Source organism: Plectropomus leopardus, chromosome 16 (assembly GCF_026936395.1).
Source record: "Plectropomus leopardus strain MGB_pleo_1.0 chromosome 16, ASM2693639v1, whole genome shotgun sequence".
NCBI lineage: Eukaryota > Metazoa > Chordata > Actinopteri > Perciformes > Serranidae > Plectropomus > Plectropomus leopardus.
In genome coordinates, this window is record NC_142191.1 from 937,316 (window position 1) to 962,500 (window position 25,185).

At 40.6% G+C, this 25,185-nt stretch overlaps 3 protein-coding genes across 4 annotated transcripts in view; 1 reads left to right on the forward strand and 2 right to left on the reverse strand.

Annotated features, from left to right (window-relative positions):
* The window catches only part of LOC121955711 (pleckstrin homology domain-containing family G member 3-like), a 33,652-nt gene extending 25,776 nt beyond the window's left edge, over nucleotides 1–7,876 (reverse strand). The window contains exons 1-2 of the mRNA XM_088089804.1: nucleotides 7,721–7,876; nucleotides 4,588–4,641 (exon numbers count right to left, since the gene is read on the reverse strand). Coding sequence (XP_087945930.1) covers nucleotides 4,588–4,641; nucleotides 7,721–7,736 — 70 coding nt within the window. The 5' untranslated portion in view covers nucleotides 7,737–7,876. The remainder of the gene's footprint in view (nucleotides 1–4,587; nucleotides 4,642–7,720) is intronic.
* A 2,189-nt stretch (nucleotides 7,877–10,065) lies between these two features.
* LOC121965819 (kunitz-type protease inhibitor 1-like) lies at nucleotides 10,066–18,945 on the reverse strand. The gene is given in 11 exon segments (XM_088089828.1): nucleotides 10,066–10,910; nucleotides 12,183–12,245; nucleotides 12,542–12,690; nucleotides 12,692–12,710; nucleotides 12,788–12,838; nucleotides 13,699–13,827; nucleotides 13,956–13,991; nucleotides 14,216–14,386; nucleotides 16,802–16,943; nucleotides 17,308–17,468; nucleotides 18,247–18,945. Coding segments are annotated over 11 exon segments (1,515 nt in total). The 5' UTR covers nucleotides 18,659–18,945; the 3' UTR covers nucleotides 10,066–10,728.
* A 1,632-nt stretch (nucleotides 18,946–20,577) lies between these two features.
* The window catches only part of LOC148186779 (uncharacterized), a 13,106-nt gene continuing 8,498 nt past the window's right edge, over nucleotides 20,578–25,185 (forward strand). The window contains exon 1 of one of the 2 annotated variants that reach the window (XM_088089844.1): nucleotides 20,578–21,216. The gene's annotated coding sequence lies outside the window, so the exon portion shown is untranslated. The remainder of the gene's footprint in view (nucleotides 21,217–25,185) is intronic. The other variant, XM_088089842.1, reaches the window with a different exon arrangement.

The following is a 25,185-nucleotide window of genomic DNA, read 5'->3' on the forward strand; positions in this document are numbered from 1 at the left end:
TTAAATGAAGTTGTTAAATTGTACTAAAGTTCTGTGTTTGAATAAATGACAATTTGATGCTTTTCTTTTTGACATAATTAATAATAAAGCTTTTGGATTTTGGACTGTTGTTCAGAAAAAACATCTGGAAAAAAAAATCAAACCACTGATGGAAAAAATAACGAGCAAAAGAAATAAAAACTCATCAGCTAAAGCGCAAAACCAACAGAAGACTGTTTACACCAGTTTAAGCAGTAACAGATCATTATAAACCACTGACCCAGTATCGAAACCAGTTTAACCCTTTGAATCCAGCATCAGCATGAACCATGGTTTACCAGCAGAACCAGTGCAGAGACACAGTAAACCAGTACAGATCTGGATACACCAGTACAAACCACTTCACACCACTAATACCAGTATAAATAATAGCTGCACTGACACATATTTTACCAGCAGGTCAAAGATTTAGCGTAACTATTAAACACAATAAACCAGTACACACCAGTATAAACTGCACCGTTGCCGTGGTGATGATGATGTCAGCAGAGTGACAGCACCTCTCTTATGTAACTGGGTTAAAGTCAATTAGTTTCCATGGCGATACGGAGTCGGGTCATGTGACCTGAGATTAGCTTTGAGAGACAAAACAGGAAGTGGTGCTGATACACACACACACACAGACACACACACACACACAGATCAATATCCAATCAGCTGCCCGGTGGGCGGAGCCTCAGGTCCAGCTCTCTGATCGCTACACTACCCATGAGCCTCAAAGGCTCGTTGCTATGGTGACGCCTCCACGCAGAGCGGTGACATTTAGAGCGTCAGGAGCATCAAACTGATATCGACCACCAACCGAAGTCTTCCCAAAAAACACGGAATTTAGGAAACACGTGAAGTGAGAACAGACACCGACACATGCAGCGTATTTATGCATCTGCATTATTTGAATGTGTTTGACCATTCTGTTTTCAGACAGTCTTCTTCGGTCTAATGTGATGTGCGCGGTTTCATGTGCAGCCTGAATGACTGAAGGTCGAAGTCAACCGAACTACGAACAAAAAACACTGAATTTAAGAGACACACAGAGATGTTGACGACCTTTGACCTCTTGGATATGAATCGTCATCACTTCATCATTTTTTCCTGTGAGAGATTTGTGTGAAATTTGAGTGAATGAATTTTTGCTAAAAACACGTTTTATGAAGTCACTGACACCTTCACCTTTGACCTTTGAGCACCAAAATCGAGATGGATTTTTTTACTAAATTTGAAAAAATTCCTCTCTAAAGAAATCTGTGTCACAGGAATGTGCCAGACGCACGAACGGCCCGTAAACACGATGCAGCGGCATAAGAAAATAAAATTTAGCAACACAAAGTGATGTCACCACCAACCAAACCTCTAAGAAAAAACACCGAATTTAAGAAACGCGTCTCTTTACTGCCGTTGTCCGCCTCTGACTCACCGCACGCAGCGCTCTGATTGGTCGTTATTATTATCAACTTATTTACACACACACACACGCATGCATGCACACACACATGCACGCACACACATGCACGCACACACATGCACGCACACGCACATGCACACACACACACACACACACACAGCCTCCTGCATGTCTCCATGTTGACAGACACTCTCTCTGCTGTCTCAGTGATCAGACGTCAGACGGATCAATAACAAACCCGATCAGCTGATCTCAGTCTGATTCTTTCTGTCGTAAATAAAATCGTGCCGTTTGAGCAGAAGCCGTGAAATCCCAGCCTACCTTAAACGCAGCCTGCGGAGAGCTGAGAGTGCGGCTGAAGCCTCGTCGGGTCTGAGCGTGATCGGGTCTCATCACGCTGCACCTGCAGCTCTGACCGCAGGGGGCGGGGCTTAATCCAATTAGGCTCAGTGTGATAGGCCGAGAGGACGAGACGCCGTCTGCTGGAGCGCGCACACACAGTGACCTCTGACAGGAAACACACACACCGACCGGACCTCAACACGTCTTTGTACAAATACAGAGACGACCGAGATAAACACTCAGTTCACACGTTAGACGGGAAAATTTACTTCTTTATTTTCATACTCAGAACTAGAAATCATTCTCATTATTTTTACAATTATTATTATTATTGTTATTATTATTATTAGCAGTAGTGATATATGTATCCATTTATTTTATAACATGTTTTAAAGAAAACATGTCTTCCAAACTTGTGGGCCAAATTTGGGCGACTCATTTTTTTGCCCCAAAAAATTGGGCAATTTTTCATCTGTAAAATTTTCTGGTAACTTGATGTCTGACTGTGATGTCACATCCTGTAACATCAAATAAAATAAATAATCGAATCAATAAATCGTATCGTGGCAGACTTTGTGGTATCGGCAAATTTTATTGGTTTTTTTTATTGTTTTTATTGTTTCATTTTATTTTATTGATATAAAATCATTTCGTGATGAAACTGTAGATTTACAGCTGAACGTTTTAATTCTCAAACGCCGGTTCAGCCGGTTCACGTCGAGTCGAACCGGTTTAAACTCGTTCTCATATTTTGATGTTCTGTTTTGATTTATAGTTTTATGGTTTTCGTTTTTGCACACTCAGCACTTCGTCTTATTATTGATGATCTGTTTCTATGTTACATTTCCTGTTTTCACATTTATATAATAAAAATATTTACTTTCTTTATTTTACATATTTAAATATTTACATCCTGAGTCAGCTGTCCGCTCTTATCGTTTTTATATTCGATATTTTTATGTTCTGGTGCTTTTTTATACTCTGAGCTGACATCAGAGCGACCGCAACCAAACGCCGTTTAATCACTGAAGGAGATCCGAGTCTGGTTCTGATTCTGATCCTGATTCTGGCTCTGTTTCAGGTTCTGATCCTGATCCAGATCCTGATCCTGATCCTGGTTCTGGTTCTGATTCTGATTCTGATCTGATCCTGATCCAGATTCTGATTCTGATTCTGGTTCTGATCCTGATCCTGATCCAGATTCTGATTCTGATTCTGGTTCTGGTTCTGATCCTGATCCTGATTCTGATTATGGTTCTGATTCTGATCTGATCTGATCCTGATCCTGATCCTGATCCAGATTCTGATCCTGATTCTGGTTCTGATCCTGATTCTGATCCTGATCCTGGTTCAGGTTCTGGTTCTGATTCTGATCCTGATCCTGATCCGGTACAGCGGACCTGAAATGAACCAAACTTGGCCGGCTGCAGAGTGAAGGCTCCTCTGGTTGACGGCAGATGTGAGGACGGGGACACGCAGCGGGACATGTTGACTCAGTGACATGATCATCATCATGATAAACAAACGATCAGGACAAATATTGACCTATCAGGTGTGTCCCTCTGATGGGACTCTGCTGTCTCACTGAAGACTTTTTTTCCCACAGTCCGACTGGACGGGCTAAAAACTGAAAACACAAGACTGCAGTGTGACGTCACGTCTAACACAGTGTCCACGCAGACAGACAGCCCAGAGACACAGACAGCTCACAGAGACAGACGCCTATTGTCCGCTGTGGGACGTTTGTGGCGTTATTGATGTGAGAGCTGCCGGTTCCCTCCACCAGAGACTGAAAGACAGCACACATCGAGACAGACAACAACAAGGATGCATCTGTGGACCGCTGAGCTGAGGACAGACAGAGAGACACAGAGAGAGAGACAGACAGAGAGACAGACAGACAGAGAGACAGACAGACAGAGAGATAGACAGACAGAGAGAGAGAGAGACAGAAGGAGACAGACACAGACAGAGAGACAGACAAACAGTGACAGAGACAGAGACAGAGAGACAGAGACAGAGATAAAGACAGAGACAGAGACAGAGACAGAGATAGAGACAGAGACAGAGACAGAGATAGACAGAGACAGACTGAGACAGACTGAGACAGAGACAGAGACAGAGACAGACAGAGACAGAGACAGACAGAGACAGAGACAGAGACAGAAACAGAGACAGAGACAGAGATAGAGACAGAGACAGACTGAGACAGAGACAGAGACAGAGACAGAGACAGAGACAGAAACAGAGACAGAGACAGAGACAGACTGAGACAGAGACAGACAGAGATAGAGACAGAGAGAGACAGAGACAGACTGAGACAGAGACAGACAGAGATAGAGACAGAGAGAGACGGAGACAGACAGAGACAGAGACAGACAGAGACAGAGACAGAGAGAGACGGAGACAGACAGAGACAGAGACAGACAGAGACAGAGACAGAGACAGACGTTTGTTTTGAATCCAGTTGTTTACAAACACAGACAGGCGTGTCGTCGGCGTATCGACTGAACAGTTTCATGTAGGAACTATTTTCTTTCCACCAAACTTCATCACTGCGTACGGCGATCTCGCACCACGGCGCTCGCTGACATCACAGCTCCGCCTGCGAGGACGCCATCAATGTTTACACGTCTCACTGTCACCAGCCGCTCGTCTTTTTTCAAACCATGCAAATAACCGCCGCATCATCAGCCAGCCGTGACGGCGTCCATGTGACGCTGCACGGTCTCTGTTACCACGGCAACCAGAACAACCTTATTTATTATATTTCAGAAACGCTGCGATGACAAAGAGTTTCTTACCTTCATCCATGGGGACGTCATAGGAGGAGCTGAGGGATCCTTCAGGCATCACACCTGCACACACGCGCACACACACACACACACACACACACACACACACAGTTATGGACCTTTAAATCAAACATCATGATGTCATCAAAGGTCAAAGGTCATTTATTTATCATCAGAACATCTGCCGCCAAAATCAGCTCGGAAATATGAACGCTTTCAGGTCGTTCGTTTTTCATTTTATTCTTGTTTTCTAAATCTTTAATGTGCAAACTTTCAGGTCATTTTCTGTTTTTTTAATTTCGTGTCAAGTTGCTCATTTTTGTCTCACACACACACACACACACACACACGCACACAGAGTTATATTGTGTGTGTTGTTGAACTTCCAGAGGAAGAGCTGCTGTTTTATTCCTCTTTCTGATCATAAAAAAGTTAATGAGGAGTTTAAATTTCCATCAATGAGTCACGTTTTACTGCAACTTGATCTTTAGCCGCTTTTGCACTTCCTGTTCAGGGTGGGAATATGACATCATCGTGCCGCCTCGCCGCTCTGTACGAAACGGTTTGATGACAGAATGGAGGGACAGTTTTCTCAGCAGTGGAGGTAAAAACTGCACTTTTTTGTAGACAAAAACAATTTGCCAAAACATGAGTTGCCATTAAAAATAAATAAATATGGAAAAAATGTTTGCCAAAATATTATATTATTTTAAAATAAAAAGACATTTCCAAAAATGTTAAAGAAAAAAAATACAAACTTTTGAAGAGAAAAAACAAACAATTATTTTGTTTTAATCGCAAAAACATTTTGAAGAAAAACAATTGCTTGTCAAAATATTTAAAGAAAAAAAAGCCCAAAATGTTAAAGAAAAATCATTACCAGCGATTTTTAAAAAAAAGAAAAAAAAAGCCAAAAATTTTTGAAGAAAGAAAAACCCACCAAAAATGTTGAAAGAAAATGATATATTTTTTAATCACCCAAAAGTTTTTCACAAATATTGAAAGCAGTGAAATCCAGGAGCTCGTGTCGTGGCGAGCAGATCAGCTGACAGATAACAGGGACGATCAATGACTGTTATTGACATGTGATGTCTTTGTTATTGTTTACACAGAGCTGCTGACACGTATGTTACGTGTGACATTAGAGGATCACGCTGTTGTGTTAAAGCTCTTTAGTTTCTGTGGTGCCGGCATGCTGTCTAAAATCACAGACTGAGACACACAATGTCTCATTTATCGTCTTCACAGGAAGTTATCAAAGTGTTTTTATTCACTGCAGGTAGAAAGTCACATGATCACACCTGAGTCAGCTGTCTAACGGTGAGGGCAAAACGAAACCCCCCCCCCCCGAGGACTGAAGGACTGGCTCAACAGGAAGTAATATTTACCTGTGCATGTCATTAACCTGAAATCCAGGTGTCTCTGAGTGAGGGCGTGTTGCAGTCCAGGAGCAAGTATTTTTACTTTTAAGTATTCCAAAGAGTAAAAGTACAAACAGTTTTACAGTTTTCAGTGAGATCAATACTTTGTTGGCGCCCGCCCATCCGTTAATCCACCATGAACTGGCTCCTTTTTTAAGGTGTGAAGGACGCCTGTCCGAGCCTGCTGAGCTCACCTGGTTACCATGGAAACACCTGACTTCCTCCTTTTTTTCCAGACTGTTTGTTTTCACAGATTATAAATTATCATTCAGCAGCTTAACGAGCTCTAATTTCAGGTCTGAAACTGCACTTTTTAACTTAACGTTTTAAATTGTCTCTAAGTCCTCATCGGATTTCCACTGGCAGTGCTTTTTTTAAAATGTTTTTTTATATTTTTTTGCATGTTTTTTAGGTTAAATGTTGTCGTTAGTGTTTAGGCTCATTTGATCAAAGCAAATTCCCTTTGGAGCAATAAATGTTTCCATTCATTATTGTGATTATTTAGACTGAAAGTCATATTGCAATAGTTTTAGGCTGTACACAATTTGTCAAACACTGCATTTTTTTTTTCCAAAATCCCAAATATTGTAGGAATGACTATTATAACTTTGTAAAAGTATTAACACAATTTTATCTTTGAACAATAATCGTAAGAAACATAGATATAATGACTAAGAGGGTAAAGGCAAGTATTAAAAAAGCCAGAACTGTCTGATGAGAAAAGTACATCTCTTTACTTTAATGCAATCTTTAAAATCAGGACAAAACACCATTTATTCCATATAACGATATGAGCTTATATCTTTTTGCCCAGTCCTAGTGATTATTATAGAAACTGGTTTCATTATTTTCCTGTTTAGTGTTTATTTTATTGGTTAGACTAACTGTAAACTCTGTGTGTCAACACACACACACACACACGCACACAGTACATAAACAACCACACAACAACACATAAATAATCACTAAAATAAATGTTTAATCTGAACTGGTGAGAAATCATCTGACAGACTTAGTTTCGACTGCAGCCTCTATATTTTCATACGAATCTCTATTTAAAAGAAGCTTCATTTAATGTGCTTTTGCTTCTCGGCGACAAAACAAACATCTCACAACACGTCTCAGTGTATTTCCTGTTTCAGATAAAACCCCTCTTCCCTTCGGCATCATATATTTCACAAGCAGCTTTTAATCTGATCAAATCTGTGAAGAGTTCAGACTTGTCTCCCCGTCTCTCGGCGCTGGCTCGCTGCCGCTGTTTGGGCGTGTTTTAGTGGCGAAAGAAACCGGCAGAAGTCTAAATATACGTAAGATATACGCTATTCTGTGTCTAATATCATTGCCGAATTATATACCGCATCCATCTGCTTCTGAAAATCACTACGTTATAATGTAAGAAGTGATATTCTACTCAGAAAAGCGTGTTATCTTTAAATGCGCAGATTTCCTACCGGAGTTCTGCATCAGTCGCCACACCTACGAGCCATACGGGCAGCAGAACTTCACCGAGTCGTGACTTTGTTAAACTAATTTGTGTTTAAAGTTAGAGTCGGTTTGGAGCAAAAGGACACAAATATAAGAGTCTGTCCAACTTTTAGAGATTTTATAATGTTTGTAGGTCAAACACGCACAGATGAAACTCACACTTCCGGCTCAGAGAATAAGTTTTTACACTCAAAAAACATTTTTAACGTTTCATCAAACATCAAAGTTTGACTCACCTCCAGAAACTTTCATCAAATTCCGCTCAGAGCTTCACTTTCACCTGATACATCCCGTCTGTGTGTCTGTGCGTCTGTCTGTCTGCAGCCGCTGCATGCACTCTCATTAAATCTGTCTGTCTGTCCATCTGTCTGTCTGCAGGACTGCTGCCACTCTGCCGCCCTCTGCGCATGCGCATCATTTTCAAGCACGCCTGCAGTGGAACTGAGGTTCCTCTGAGAACCGGCGGATGTTCTCCAAGAACACCAAGATCACCACCAGGTGGAGGTATTAGTAATAACAACTGCAGTAAAAGTACTCACATGCCATGAAGTAAAAGTGTCAGGGACTGTCCGTTATTTATCAGAGGGGAGGTGCAGACAGACGGAGGCATGTCAAATCATTTTTAAGCACTGGGGAGGGACTATTTTTTTCATATTAGTTTACTTTAGTTATAGTTTTACTCATTGATTTAATTATTTATATTTTTATTTTATTTTAACTTTAAATGGCTGCAGTTTTTATTGATTGATTGATTGATTTATTAGTTTATTTATTTTTAAAAAACTGTGCAGGTTTGGAAGGCTTGGTTTTTAAAGGCTTTTTTTGCTTGAAAATTTGGCGTTTTACATTTTTTAAATGTTTTTTTCAAAGTTTGCAAAGAAAATCTATTTTTTGTTGTTTTTTTTTTTTAGAAAAGATTTTGTCATTTTGTTTAGATTTGGGGCAATTTTTAAAGAAACGTTTTGGGCTATTTTTGAAGATTTATTTGGCATTTTTGTTAAAGAAAACATTGACTTTTTTATTTTCAGCTTTTTTTCAGTTTTTGGCATTTTTTATGAAAATATCTGGGCTTTTTTTTTTTTTTTTACTTTTTTACTTGAAGGCATGTTTGGGCAGTTTAATTTTTAATTATTTTTCCTTAAATCATTTTGCCCTTGTGTTTTTTTTGTTTGTTTGGCATATTTAATGTGTGGCTTCACTGTTTATTTCTTGTTTCTTTCCATCTTCATATTACGAATAAAATGTATTTAATGCCAACTTGTTTTTATTAATTGATTAAAATGGTGTCCGTATGTTGACTGATAGTTTATTGAATGTAATTGTTTTTTAATTTATAATCATTGTGTTTAAAGCAGGGAGACATTAATGTATATCTGTGTCTCCCTCAGCTGGACACAAAGAAAACTGCACTGACTTCAGGTTTGAGGAGTCGCTCCGCAGCTCTGTCTGTCAAAATAAAAGCCTCAGGTCTCTAAAATCTTTCTTTTTTCAGGTGATTTTATACTAATGAAAACATAGTTATGAACACTGTAAACCAATAACAGACTCTCCTGAGTCCTTCACACTCTTCAGCCTCACAGAGTCTGACTGAGAGCAGAAACTCGTCTGAGCAAGTTTCAGCCTGACAGACAAAGAACTCGTTTTTTCAGTTTCAACACAACAGCAGCTTTTTTAAAAACAGGCCGTCTGCAGCAGCTGCGTCTGCTGCTGCGTCTGCTGCAGCTGCGTCTGCTGTGTCTGCATCTACAGCTGCGTCTGTAAGGCTCACAGGCAAAAAACATTAAAGTCATCAAACTGTCTCACATTTGAATTTTAACTCTTTTAACGGCCACAAACATGATTGAATTCTGTTTATCCTCTTTTTATTTTTTTTTCTGTAAAAAAAAAAAAAAAATATTTGTAATCATGATAATTATAGATAAACTTTTATCCTCCTAGACGTTTTTGTTAGTTTAAAAAATATATATTTTCCAAATCTACTAATTTTTATAAGTTTTGGAACATTTATTACCAAGTTGCTCATTAGTCATCGATCAGTGTGCTCGGTGTTCAAAGGGTTAAATATCACGTGAAAGGCGTCTGAACGCAGCACAAGAAAGTGATTCAGGATTCAGAGGGTTAAACAAAATAAACACAACATTTACTGATCAATCACTGTTGTTTTAGCTGATGTTTGTCAGCTTTCAGCCGCAGCTCATGGCCTTCCTCTGTTGTCATGGAGACGGTCAGACGGTCTCAGACGAGGTTAAAATGTCAGCGAGTTTTAACCCCGTGTCGGAGCTCGTGATCAGATGTTTGGGACTTTTTCAAACACTGACTGGAATATTTTGTCAATAAATCAACATGATGCAACACCGTCAAATATTTAAAATTCTGAAAATTAATGAATATTTAATATTAATGATCAGGACTGACGTTTAAAAAAATGAACTCAGTGAAAGTATGAAATAAATGTATATCAGTCAATGTAATAAATGTATATAAATGTAATGTAAATTAATGTAAATTGTGCACAGAGCGATACAAGTGTGTGTGATCTTAAAGCGGGCCCTAAAGGGTTAAAAGTGGAGGACGCGTGTCGTTGTTCTTTGTGACTTTATTGACAAACTTACGTCTAAAAAGATAAAAACATGATGGCAGCAGATTTATACGGCAGAGTTTTAGGGCCACGTCGAGGAGAGAGAAACTTTTTTTTTTTTAATTCAAGAATAAAATGGTAATACGATGAGAATAAACACCTGTAATTTTATGACAGTAATATTACAAAAATTAATGTCATAATTTCACAATAAAAAAATAATTTTATGAGAGAAAAAAGTAGTAACTTTACGAAAATAATGTCAGAAAACTACAAAACAGCCGAATTTATTTAAAATTACCACTTTTTTTTCCTTTTGAAAATCCAACTTTATTCTTGTAAAATTGCGACTTTATTTTCGTAATATTACAGTTTATTTTCTGAGTTACTTTGTGTAATTTTCGGACTTTATTTGTTTTTCTCTGACGTGGTCCTGATCGTCCGCCGCAGCTTAATTCACCCTGAGATTAAAAAAACTTCATCTGTACATTCAGACTGAACCTGAGACCCAAAAACACACAAATATTCATAAATATTTGAACACGAAATTACCCGACTGTAAAAACACCTTTATACACAAAATACATCCTGATGACGTCATCCGGTCTCTGCCGACCGCAAAGTCACGCAGGCGTGCTGGTCGTCACGGCGACGGCTGCGGCGAGGTCATACGGGTTTGGTGGTGGGGTTGTAGACGAGCGTGTCCTGCTCCGACAGCGCCGCGTGGGCGGGGCCTGCGGGGACCGGCCTATGGGAGCGCTCCTTCCTGGACTTGAGGAAGCAGTAGGTGAGGATCGCCAAGAGCGCCAAGATGGCCACCGACAGACAGACGGCCAGCGCGATGTTTCCTGAGGGGACAGTGAGGTCACTTCCTGTCAGCTCACACGTTACTGTGATCTGTACACCTGTACTACACCCTGACGCAGTAACACTACTACCAGTACTGCAGTAATATTACCATCAGTACTGCAGTAATACTACCATCATTATCATAGTAATACTAAATCACTACAACACTAAAACTACCACCAGTACTACAGTAACATTACCATCAGTTCTAAAGTAATACCACCATCAGTATAACAGTAACACTACCATCACTACAACACTAAAACTACCATCAGTACTACAGTAATACTACCATCACTACAACACTAAAACTACCATCAGTATTAGAGTAATACTACCACCAGTACTGCAGTAACACTACCATCAGTATGACAGTAATACTACATTACTGCAACACTAAAACTACCATCAGTACTACAGTAATACTACCATCACTACAACACTAAAACTACCATCAGTATTAGAGTAATACTACCACCAGTACTGCAGTAACACTACCATCAGTATGACAGTAATACTACATTACTGCAACACTAAAACTACCATCAGTACTACAGTAATACTACCACCAGTACTACAGTAACACTACCATCAGCACTACAGTAATACTGCCATCAGTGTCACAGTAATACTATCATCATTACAATGCTAAAGCTACCATCAGTACTACAGTAATACTACCACCAGTATTACAGTAACACTACCATCAGCACTACAGTAATACTACCATTAATACTACAGTAACACTACCATCACTACAACACTAAAACTACCATCAGTATTACAGTAATACTACCAACAGTACTACAGTGACACTACCACCAGTATGACAGTAATACTACATTACTGCGACACTAAAACTACCATCAGTACTACAGTAATACTACCACCAGTACTACAGTAACACTACCACCACTACTGCAGTAACCTTACCATCAGTACTACAGTAATAATACCACCAGTACTACAGTAATACTACCATTAATACTACAGTAACACTACCACCAGTACTACAGTAATACTACCATTAATACTACACATAGCTGACAAACATCAGCTAAAACAACAGTGATTGATCAGTAAATGTTTTGTCTGTCTGTCTGTGTGTGTGTGTGTGTGTCTGTGTGTGTGTGTGTGTGTGTGTGTGTGTGTGTGTGTGTGTGTGTGTGTGTGTGTGTGTGTGTGTGTGTGTGTGTGTGTGTGTGTGTGTGTGTGTGTGTGTGTGTGTGTGTGTATATGCCTATGGCCATATTTGTAGTTTTTGTGGTCACCTGAGTCGCTCTCCTCCTCCGAGCCGAAGCGTTCGAACAGCCCTTTGAAGAAAACGTTACGTTCTGCAGAGACAGACAGGAAGTCACGTCTTTATGTGTAAAAACAGTATATTTCAAACACTGTGTGTACTACATGTTACCACAACACACGCAAAAACTTTTCAAGAAAAAAAAGGCCAAAAATTGTAAAAAGTTAAAAAAATTGCCAACCAAAAAATTTTTGCCACCAAAATTTTTTCAAGAAAAAAAGTGGAAAAGGTATAATTAAAATAAAAATAAAGAAGTTTAAAGAAAAAAAGTCACCAAAATTCAAATTTTTACATTTTTTACAACAAAAAACACAAGTATCGCGTTTGTACCCGTCACTCCTTTACACGTCTCTCTGCACTTCTCTTCTTCCTCAAAGTTGTTGTCGTTTCCGTCGCAGCCGCCGAAGGTGAAGCGGGAGCACTTCTTGTCCAGAGGGTCGTAGTACCAGCGGGTGAAACTGGCCCGACACGGACCGGTGCGGGGGCTCCGCACACCGAGCTGGGGGGCAATGTTAGCATGTAGCCTGTTAGCTTTAAGAGCCAGAGGAGGTAAAAACATAACGACACTAAACTGACCTTTTTTCTGATTCACATCGATGTCCAACAACCGAGTGAAGGTCTGATTCACTGAGGAGGAGCAGGAGGAGCAGGAGGAGCAGGAGGAGGAGGGGGAGGAGGGGAGGAGGGAAGGGGGGGCAGGAGGAGCAGGAGAAGGAGGAGCAGGAAGAGAGAGAGGAGGAGGAGGAGGAGAAGAAGATCAGTCTCTGTGAAGTGTCGTCTTTAAAGGACCGATCAGCACTGTGTGTCTCAGAGTGATTTTAGACAGCATGCCGGCATCACAGAAACTAAAGAGGTTTAACACAACAGTGTGAGTCTCTCGTGTGTGATGTAACATACGTGTCAGCTGCTCTGTGTAAACAATAACAGTGACATCACACGTCAATAACAGTCACTGATCGTCCCTATTGTCTGTCCTCTGATCTCGTCCTCTGATCTCGTCCTCTGATCTCGTCCTCTGATCTCGTCCTCTGATCTCGTCCTCTGATCTCGTCCTCTGATCTCGTCCTCTGATCTCGTCCTCTGATTGGAGGGTCAGGAGTTTGGACTTCACTGCTTTCACTTTTCAGGAAAATTGGCCTTTTTTTTCAGTTTTTTTTTTTTTTTGCCTTTTAAAACTGTTTGCGTTTTTTTCTCTCTTTGAAAACTTTGGCCAATTTATAAAATAAAAAATAAAAAAACCTTTTGCCCTGATTGACTTTGAATTTTCAGTAGTTTTCTGCTGTTGTTCTTTGATTGGCTGCTTTTAAAATCTCCCGCAGTGCGTCGAACGCAGAACACGCCGACAAAACGCCACATCGCCCCGCTGCTGTCCTTCATACAGACAACACAGACGTGTGTGTGTGTGTGTGTGTGTGTGTGTGCGTGTGTGTGTGTGTATGTCTGTGTGTGTGTGTATATGCCTCTGTGTGTGTGTGTGTGTGTGTTACGTTTGCTGCAGTGCTCCTCGTCTGACTTGTCGCTGCACTGACTGACGCCGTCACACTCCAGACTTCTGTCCAGACAGCAGCTGTTCCTACAGGTCAGCTGACCAGGACCACACTCCTGCCCACACACCTCTGCGCGCGCACACACACACACACACACACACACACACACACACACACACACACACACACACACGTTTATCCTTCACATGGTGAACACGTTTCAGAGCTGACATGAAGAGGTGCATTATGGGACTGACCAGCATTAGGCAGAGGGACCCGGCGCTCCGACGCCGCTGTGAACGAAAACCGAAAACACACATCAACACAGAGATGCTACGGTGTGTGTGTGTGTGTGTAACTGTGTGTGTGTGTGTGTGTGTGTGTGTGTGTGCGCACGTGTAACTGTGTGTGTGTGTGTGTGTGTGTGTGTGTGTGTGTAACTGTGTGTGTGTGTAACTGTGTCTGTGTGTAACTGTGTGTGTGTGTAACTGTGTGTGTGTGTGTGTGTGTGTGTTACCTGTGACTCCTCTGCAGGCGGACAAACACTCCTCCTCAGACAGGAAGTTGTTGTTGTTTGCTTTACAGCCTCCGAACGTGAACTTCTCACAGCGTTCAGTCACAGCGTCGTAATGCCAGCGAGGAAACGCAGCACGACACGGACCGACCTTCATCGGAGCCAGACAGTACACTTGACACACACACACACACACACACACACACACACACACACACAGATGAAGGTGACATGATGAAGCTGCTGACTGGGCGTTAAGTTGTTGTTTTTTAATTATTATTTCTTAAAATAACAGTATGAATACTGCATTACAGAAGTACTTCATGACAAGTCAAAGTACTTCAAGGCCATCCGCAGTTTAGGACCATATTTTATCAAACTGCAGAGCTCCAAGTTCTGCTGATCGATCGATCTGCTGATTATTGCCTCCATTCAGTGATTAACCCTTTAAAATCTCGTTTGTTTACTTGTGCTGCGTTCAGACGCCTTTCACAAGCTATTTAACCCTTAAAATCACGGGGAAAGTAATGAGCAACTTGTCAAAAAATATTCCACAAATTGCAAGAAATTAGTAAAAAGTTACTAATAAATGAATCGAAAATGACCTTTAAAAAAGGAGGGAGGATTATTGGGAAATCATCAAACTTGGAAAACATGTTCAGAAAACTATTTTCATAATCAATATAATTATTTAAAATTAAGTTACAGAAAAAAACATATACATATATTTTTTGAATTATCTGCACTTTTTTCAAACCATTTTCTGGTGTGTTTTTGTTTTTTTACTTTTGCTTATTTAAGGTAATTTTCTTGTAACTTTGAACTAATATTTAGCTACGTTTTAGGCCGTGTGTTGTTAAGTTGCTCGTTACCTTCTCCCCATGTTTTTTCAAAGAATTCACACGAGTTTGCTCTGGTTTTAAAGGGTTAACAGTTTGATCTGTAAAACAGCTGAACAGCAGGAAGTGACATCATCTTGTTTCGTCCAAGTCTAAAATATTTGCTTTTACTTTGACATGAAACTGAAACCAACTGTGACATTTAAGACAAAAGATCTAAAATTATTCATTGATTACTAAAATAGATTCCTGCTTACATTTTCTTCCAATCAGCTGATTCAGCTGATCAGTGAATCAGTTGATCAGTTAAACAGCTGATCACTGAATCAGCTGATCAGTGAATCAGCTGATCAGTTAAACAGCTGATCACTGATCAGCTGATCAGTGAATCAGCTGATCAGTGAGTCAGCTGATCGTTATGAGAGAGTTGGAGCAACATGTTGCTGTTGGAGTTGCTGCAGGTGGAGTACATTTTAAAACACTTAGTTTAACCCTTTAAAACCTGCATCACTTTCTTTGTGCTGCTTTCAGACACCTTTCATACGTATTTAACCCTTTGGACTCTCAGCACACTGCTGTGATTTATTTCAGAATCACGAAAAAAGGTAATGAGAAACTTGCTAAGAAATGTTCCACAAATTGCAAAATAAATTAGTAGATTTCAAAAATGATTTTTTGGGGGGGAAACCTATAAATGTCGAAGTAAAAAAATATATCTATAGTTATCATTACATATTTAAAATGTAACAGAAGTTTTGTGATTTTTAAGCATTTTTTCTATTTTTTTACGTTATTTTTCTTTTTATTTTCTCTCCAGTTTTCAGGTAATTTTCTTGTACATTTTTAAAAATATTTTCTTGCCAATTTTGGGTCAATTTTTTCTTTGCTCAGGCTGTATTGATAATAAGAGTAATTGTTTTGTTATCTGCACAGTAACTCCAGATAATAAAAAAATGCAGTGCAGTCAAAGTATAAAGTAACATTAGAAAGCTCAAATACTGAGAAATGGCCCTCAGGTACATGAGTTTTTCTCCACTAAACTAAACTGCTGATGATAATTTAATTTTATACATTAGTAAAAAAAACTGTAAGTATGTGGATGTTTCTGTGTACTGAAACTACTCCAGACTGAGTACTGTCAGAGCAACATTAACCTTCAGCACAGGGTGTGTGTGTGTGTGTGTGTGTGTGTGTGTGTGTGTGCTAGGCGTGTCGACTCTCTGGTAACCATGGTAACATATAGTATTTACTGTATATCAGTGTTGCAGAGAGTCACATGTTTCTCAACAGTTTTACAGCCTGAAATCTGATGAAAGAAGTCGACACAAAAGTCAGTAAGACTCACAGAAGGTGTGTGTGTGTATGTGTGTGTGTGTGTGTGTGTGTGTGTTTGTGTGTGTGTAGCAGGTATTCCAGTCAGACCAGTTTGAGTCGAGGTGTGGATCAGAAGCGTCAAACCATAAACACTGATTCACTTCACTAAACATCAAGAGAGTCAGGAAAACACTCACAAACGATCAATAATCTGGCAATAAAACAGTAAAACTGATCAATAATCTGTCAATAAACAGTTACTCTGATCAATAATAAGTCAATAAACAGTTAAACTGATCAATAATAAGTCAATAAACATTAAAACTGATCAATAATAAGTCAATAAACAGTAAAATTGATCAATAATCTGTCAATGAAGCAGTTAAACTGATTGATAAACCAGTAAGAATGGACTACATTTCCCATGAGCACTCACAGGTGGACTGCTCGGGGCTGAGGACGAAGACGGAGACCTTGGCGGCGTGCGATCGGTCGTTGGAGTCGGTGACGGTCAGCTGGAAGACGTAGGTACCCGGTTGCAGGTTGGAGAGTCGCACCTGGTCAGGTAGATCCGTCTTCTGCAGAACCTCATTCAAAAATAACTTTATTTAACACAACTAGACACACAGTAACAACCACAGACTGACTGTACAGCAAGGACTCTCAGAGACAATAAGAAACTTTAAAATAAAACATAAACATCAGAGATCACATGAGCCGAATTTACCTGCAGACTCACCTGGACAGAAACAAATCACCTGAGTCAGTTTTTTACTGACTGTTTTTATATTAAAGCCAGGTCGACTAAAACTTGCAGAATTTTGAATGGCGTTTGGTATCACTGATGCTGCGACACTGAACATAAACGATGAATGTCTGAGCAGCTGTTTCCCATTGGTTACCTGTGTTAAGCCCCGCCCCCTGTGATTCAGCAGCTCTCACCTCCATCACCATGGTGTCGTCCCCGCTCTGCAGAGTCCAGCTGTAGTCGGCAATGTGGGCGTCGCCCAGCGCCAGGCTCTGGATGCCGTTGAGAATCACCGTGTTGCCGGGCTGAACCACGACATCACGGCCTGCAATGGCGATGGGCGGAGCCTGCTCATCTGGAGACACGCAGTGACATCACAGAGAAAAGCATTTAGCGTAGGGATGCACGATAATATCGGCAGGTCATCGGTATCGGCAGATATTGGCTTTAACCCTTTGAGACCTGAGCAGATTGGATTGACGTCTTTCAAAAACCTGGCAAGAAGGGAATGAGCAACTCAGAAGAAATGACCCAAAAATTAGCAAAGAATTTTGTATAAAACCAAATAAAACCAATTAAAGCAAAGAAAAATAAAATAAAAGAAAAAAACAACAAGTAAATGACCTGAAAAAGTGTCTAAAACAAGAAGTCAGTAAAACAACTGTAAATATATGATTATATTATAATTATATTATCATTATAAATATAGCTTTTTGAACATTTTTCTGTAGTTTCTTTAAAAATAATTTTTCAAATCTACTTATTTCTTGCAATTTGCAGAGCTTTTCTTGCCAAGCTGCTCGCTGCCTTTTTTTCTAAAGAAATAAAACCAGTTTACTCAGATTTCAAAGGTTTTTAATGCTGGTGAAGGTGTTCAAAGGCAGCGCGTGAAAAGTGATGTCACTGCAGGTTTCAGAGGGTTAATAATGAAATATCAGAATCAGCTAACGTGCTCATTTCTGCACACACACACGAACACACACACGAACACACACACACACTACTAATGACTTACAGTATTTAACTTTTCCTTTTTTTTTACATTGTTTACAGTATTTTTAAACTTTGTTTACGGTATTTTTTCTTACTTTGCAGTATTTTTTACATTGTTTACAGATTAGATGTGGGCTCACCTGGCCCCTGAGGCCCCTGCAGGTGTTTCTGGAACACGGCCTCCCGGATGTAGCTCAGGAATCCCTTCTGGTTCACGAACCTGCACACGAAGCGGTTTCTGTGCATGCAGTTGAACATGTCGCAGGTGCGGTTGTCCGCCGCCGCACCGGTGCCGCGCGGCTCCAGCAGCGCCAGGTTACAGCGCGGATCCTCGCAGCACGCGCTCCTGCAGGCCTCCTCGGAGCGCACATGCGCGGTGGCGAGCAGAGCCGCTCCCTCCTTCACCGCGTCCTCCGCATCCAGCACGAAGTTCTCCTGACCGTTGCGGAAAGCGGCGGCACAGTCCTCGTGCTCTGCCGCTCCGGCGGGCCGCACGAGGAGGAGGGGGAGGAGGAGGAGGAGCAGGGAGGAAGAGGGGGAGGATCGAGTCATTCTCAGCTGCTCTCAGTGTAAATGTAGCGGGACAGAAACAGTTCGCCGCCTCCTGACGTGTCTCGCCGCTCCGCTCCGACGGGCAGGAGAACCGGAGGCTCCGTCCGGTCCTGAACCCACACGTGAGGCGGCACAGAGAGCCGGTGTCCAGTAGAAAAGGTGAGAGCTCCGGTGTGTCCGTCCGCTGCTCTCCACTCTGATCTCAGGTGTGTCTCACCTGCACAAACAGGAAGACAGTCCGGACGCGCCTCCCAATGACGACACGTCGACGTCACGCAGGTGCGGCGACGCTGGTGCGAAAAAACAGTTTCACCTACAGAGTTTCTGTCAGAAGCAAAGAGGTCAACTATGATTATCTGCAACTGATTTAACTTGTGTTTATTAATTTTTCATTATCATTCGTTGTACTACTACTACTACTACTACTAATAATAATAATTATTATAATAATAATAATTATTATTATTATCACCTTACAGAACTCCTTAAATCTGAAATCTGTTCTCAGATACAAAAAATGAAATCTGGAGGAGACCAGCAGAGAGCGCTGCTGACTCATCACATCACAGTGGAGTGTAGAGCTGTAGAGTAGAGCACAGTAGAGTACAGCAGAGTCCAATAGAGGAGAGTATATATTAGAGTACAGTACAGTACAGTAGCATATAGTTAAGTACATCACAGTACAGTACAGTACAGTACAGTACAGTAGAGTACAGTAGAGTTGAGTAGAGTTGAGTAGAGTAGTGTAGAGTGGGTTTAAAGTTAGTTGCTGCAGAGTCAGAGTGAAAAAAGGAACATCTGGATCAGGTTTCTCTTTCTTATATATATATATATATATATATATATATATATATATATATAAATATATAATATATATTAATTGAAATTAATATGTAGATTTTTAAAGAAAACATATTGTGGGTTCATTTTCTGTTTGTTTTTTTAACACCATTATTCCATCAACGGTAAAAACAGAAATTATCATTCAAATTTCAAAAAAGTCCTTAAACACATCATGTGGGCTCGTGGGTAAAAATCAGCATGAATAACCAACAGTCCCTTACCTCCCCATTATACACACGTGCACTAACATGCAATGTGCTGCTGGTTAGACTGCCACAAAAATCTACATAGAAACTCAGATTACAACACACACACGCACACACACACACACACACACACACACATACATACACACACACACACACACACACTGCATGGTGGTTTGGTGCTGTATCAAAGCTCCGAACGTCACAAACAGGCTTTAACTGGGACATAAATCCAGTAAAGTGACGCGGGGCTGACTGGAGTGTGTGTGTGTGTGTGTGTGTGTGTGTGTGTGTGTGTGTTGAGTCACCTCGTTCCTGCGCCTGAGGGGAGTGTGAGGCGTGCTGCAGCCTGCAGAGACAAAACCTCCTCACCTCCTGTCTTTGTGTCTCTGCAGAGCTCTTTGTGTGTGTGTGCTGTCTTTAGGCCCGATCAATAATCAATAAAACCCCGAATGTTTGACCTTCTGTCGTCCAGGTGACTTTACTGAGAGTTCAAGTTTTAAATAAATTCAGTTTTGTTTTTTCAGCTGCTTAACTCTTTGAAACCTGGATCAGATTTAGTGCCACATTCAGACGCCTTTCACATATATTTTAACCTTTAAAACGAGAATATTGGATTTAAAAAACAGCAACACACGTCTCAGAGGGCACTCAGCAATTTGGCGAGACATGTCTCACAGATCCCAAGAAACTGGGAAATGGTCAATGAAGATCAGAGAGAGAGGGATAAATTATTTTACGGTAAAAATTAGTTGAAAATAGGGAAAAATGTCCAGAAAACCACACTTATGATTTTGATTTTTATAATTATCATTAACTTTTTAATTCTAAATATCTATTTTTGTGTTTGTTTTTTCATTTTAAAAATGGTTGTTGTTGTTTACTTATTTTGCAGGATTTCTGATCATTTTCTTGTCTTGACTTGTAACTTCTTTTGTAAGTAATCAAACCAAACTGCTCAGGTCTCAAAGGGTTAAAGATCCTTAAACAGCACAGAAAACACCCGCTCGTGTTTTAACATGAAAGGTTGAACTAAAACGGTGACCGGCCCTTTAAGATGACGCTCTATTACACAACAAAACACTGACAATGTCCACAGTGTCTCAGTTTATGTCTCATGTCCTCTCGTGTCCTCTCGTGTCCTCTCGACTGTTGACGTATGGATGATTTCTGTTTCTGTAGAACTACGCTCAACTACAGGCTTGTCAATAAAGCTTCTTTGAATTTGAATTTGGAGAAAGAAGCAACAAGTCAAACGTAGCCCCGCCCTCCTCCTTCATACCTGAGACAAGGTGAGACAGGGACGAGCGAGGTGGGGGAGGGAGAGAGAGAGCGTGAGGAGGGGGAGGAGGAGCAGCAGAGGGAGAGCCGAGTGTCTGAGAAGCGGCAGCAGGAGCCGGACGCAGCCAGCACACCGGGACCCACCTGGACCCACCTGGACTTATCTAGACTCACCTAAACATCCCTGGATTCACCTAGATCTGGACCCACCAGGACTCTGCCGGCCAGGTGAGTGTGTTTTCGTACGTGTCAGGTTTAAACTGTGGCGGTTCTGCAGGAGAACCATCTGGTTCCACTGAGACCCTCAGTGAGCTGTGAGGACTCTACAGTCCCTGATGATAAACGTTCTGTTAGAACCCAGCGAGTCTCAGGAACACGGAGACGTTTCTGATGTTATCTAACGGTGTCTGGATGTGATGGCCTGAAGGTTCTCCTCAGAACCGGAACATGACACAACAACAGACGTGAAACCCCACAAACAGTCGGTTCCTCATAAACAAATTTGTTTACAAATACCAAAATGTTTTCTTTGAAAAAACAACAATATAACAAAATATTTTTTTTTATTTTAATTAATTTTTTTATTTTTCTTTTTAAATCACAATAAATAAAAAACAAAACACCAAAATGTTTTCTTTCAAACAAATCACCAAAATATGATTTTTTAAATTGCCAAGATTTTTTAAAAAAATTAACTTAAAATGTTTTCTTTAAAAAAATTAAAGATAAAAAGAGTCAAACATTTAAATGAATAGTAAAATGATATTTTAGAAATAAATCTACAAACTGTTCTCCTTAAAAATTGCCAACATTTTTATTAAGAAAAAAAAGGAATGAAAAACATTTCCCACATTGTTTTGCAGAAATATGCTTCCTAAACTCATGAGCCCGCACCTTTATATCCTCAACAACTGTCCAAAAGCTAGCAGCTAACTTCACGCTAACGCGTGTGAGAAGAACATAAGTGATATTTTTATAAACGATGAATTCTCTCAACTTTAACGTGGAAACAATAACAAAAGGAGAGCGTGGTTTCCTTTAGAGGGCGCTCTCTGGGTTTAGACCCAGGAGCTAACGCTGCTAATGCTAACGCTGCTAATGCTAACGCTGCTAATGCTAATGTTGCATTTGCATTTATGTATTATTTTATTTATTTTTTAAATAACAGTATTTAAAATGCAATTATATACATGTACCACAATACACATACTAGACATACTACAGTACATGTACAACAATACACATACTACACGTACTGCAGTAAATGTACCACAATAAGAACCATTTTTGTTGAGAGTATCTGAACGCTGCAGGTCACCTGTACAGGTACACGCCTGACACACACCTGATTCTGTGTGTGTGTGTGTGTGTGTGTGTGTGTAAGCTGATCTGTGTGAATGGAGGGTTTGGTGCGACTGTAACTGATCTGAGGGCAGCGACGACCTTCCTTCTTTTCACTCGTCTTCAGCTGTTTCTGTCGACTCAGCAGCTTCAGACGCTATAAAATGTAAACAAGCGGATGGAAATTAAACTGAAACGTCGTCGATTCTGTGAGACCGACTGTTTCATCTGATCACAGATCAGTCAGCTGAATTTAAAAGAAAACATTTTGTTTTGTTTTGTTAAGTTTTTTAAAACATTTTTTTGCATTTTTTTTTATTTTTGGAAATAAAAAAAAAGTCCTTTTCTTGTTTTTTGTTGCAATTTTAAAGAAAATATTTTTGGTGCTTTTGTTTTTTTAGGGTCCCTTAAAGTTTTTTTTTTAATCAATTTTTTTAAAACATTTTGGGAGATACCACATAGCCAAAAGTATGTGGACACAACTGTTTTCACACTGTAAAATATTTGTCTCAGTTTTATTAACTTGATTTAAGGGACATTTTTATGAGACATGTTAGTGTTAAAACTATCGGCTAACGTGTTTAAACTCTGATAAAAATCAGATCAACAGCTTTGCTTCGAGCTGGTTTCAAATGTCACTGACCGAAAACATTTCAGCAATCCACCTCAGTCTGTCGGGGGTTAAAATACACACTCTGCTTAAGAAAAGAGTCATTGCATTTTTTTTACAGATTTGATTGGTCGCTTTGGTTAATTTCTCACATCAGAAGAGAAAATCGAGCTGTTCAACATCCTCCCACATAGTTTACTCAGTTGACACCAGACTTGTTACAGGGCATCTTCAGACTGTCCGACACAAACCATCTACACAGATTTTTTTAATTTAAAAAAAACGGAGCCTGAAGTGCCTCAAAATGTTTGATTGTAAACGCTGCTGTAAACATATACTTGCAAATTTAAAAAAATGTCAAAATGTTGCTGTCATGGCAGCTTAAGTGTGTGACATTTCAGAGTTTTATCTCACAAACTGATTATTTGGCAGCATTTTGAATTCTGCGGTCTGTGGGAAAATGGTGTCTTTAAACATCAGTTGTTCACTTATGAATCAAATCAATCTTTGTAAAAACGAACGATCAACATCTCTGCTGTCTACGTGAAGTCTGCAGATTCTCAGAGTTCAGTCTTGAGTTAATTTTTGGCAGCAGTTTGAAATCTGCTTTTCCATGCACAGACAGCTGATATCCTGCCCCCTGCTGGTCGGCTCAGTTATAGTGTGATGAAGAATGTGCATTTGAATGCTGAGTTGTTCATTGTGTTTCAATTCGTCTGCTGCTTGCGGCCAAAAATGCCCGACCCCGACCCCCTGCTGCTGAGGCTGTAATTTTATATCTTGACTTTCGCTAGACGGGTTTCCATCGCTTTAGTTTGTGCAAAACTAAAGCGATATTTTCAAAATGATGATAAAACTCAACGTGGAGCTGTGCTTCCACTGAGTGATGTCATGTGACTTCTCCTCTGGTGACAACATCCCAGTAACCATGGCGATGGATGTTCAAAACATCAGCAGCTTTATTTCTATTGCAGCCACCGCACTAGCCGTCATTATTTCCAATCCAAGGCCACAGCGTCATGTGACCTCACAGCGTCATGTGACCTCACAGCGTCATGTGACCTCACAGCATCATGTGACCTCAGCATCATGTGACCTCACTGCATCATGTGACCTCACTGCATCATGTGACCTCACAGCATCATGTGACCTCAGCATCATGTGACCTCACAGCATCATGTGACCTCACTGCATCATGTGACCTCACAGCATCATGTGACCTCAGCATCATGTGACCTCACTGCATCATGTGACCTCACTGCATCATGTGACCTCACAGCATCATGTGACCTCAGCATCATGTGACCTCACAGCATCATGTGACCTCACTGCATCATGTGACCTCACAGCATCATGTGACCTCAGCATCATGTGACCTCACTGCATCATGTGACCTCACTGCATCATGTGACCTCACAGCATCATGTGACCTCAGCATCATGTGACCTCACAGCATCATGTGACCTCACTGCATCATGTGACCTCACAGCATCATGTGACCTCACAGCATCATGTGACCTCAGCATCATGTGACCTCAGCATCATGTGACCTCACAGCATCATGTGACCTCACAGCATCATGTGACCTCACAGCATCATGTGACCTCAGCATCATGTGACCTCACAGCATCATGTGACCTCAGCATCATGTGACCTCACAGCATCATGTGACCTCAGCATCATGTGACCTCACAGCATCATGTGACCTCAGCATCATGTGACCTCACAGCATCATGTGACCTCAGCATCATGTGACCTCACAGCATCATGTGATCTCACAGCATCATGTGACCTCACAGCATCATGTGACCTCACAGCATCATGTGATCTCACAGCATCATGTGACCTCACAGCATCATGTGATCTCACAGCATCATGTGACCCAGAAAAGCCACAAAGTGTTTCCACTGCAGTTTCAACAAATATGACTTTTTACAGTCACATGAAATACCTCCTCATGCCAGCATAAAAACGTTTTTCACAAAAGCTGCAGACGATCAGAGAAATGAAGCAAAGTGACGCAGAGAAAGTGAAAAGTGTTCTCACGCCTTCACTCAGGAGCGTCGGTCTGTTTGCTCTCAGTGTTTGACAAACAGAGAAAAACGAGAACAGCGAGCCGAGAAAAGACAAAATCAACATTTCACGCTTCATACGAAACATCCGTCAACCAAGAGTTTAAAGCACGAAACTGTTTCTGTAACAAATACAAAGAGTGCAAAGAAGAAAAACTTATTGGGCAAATAACA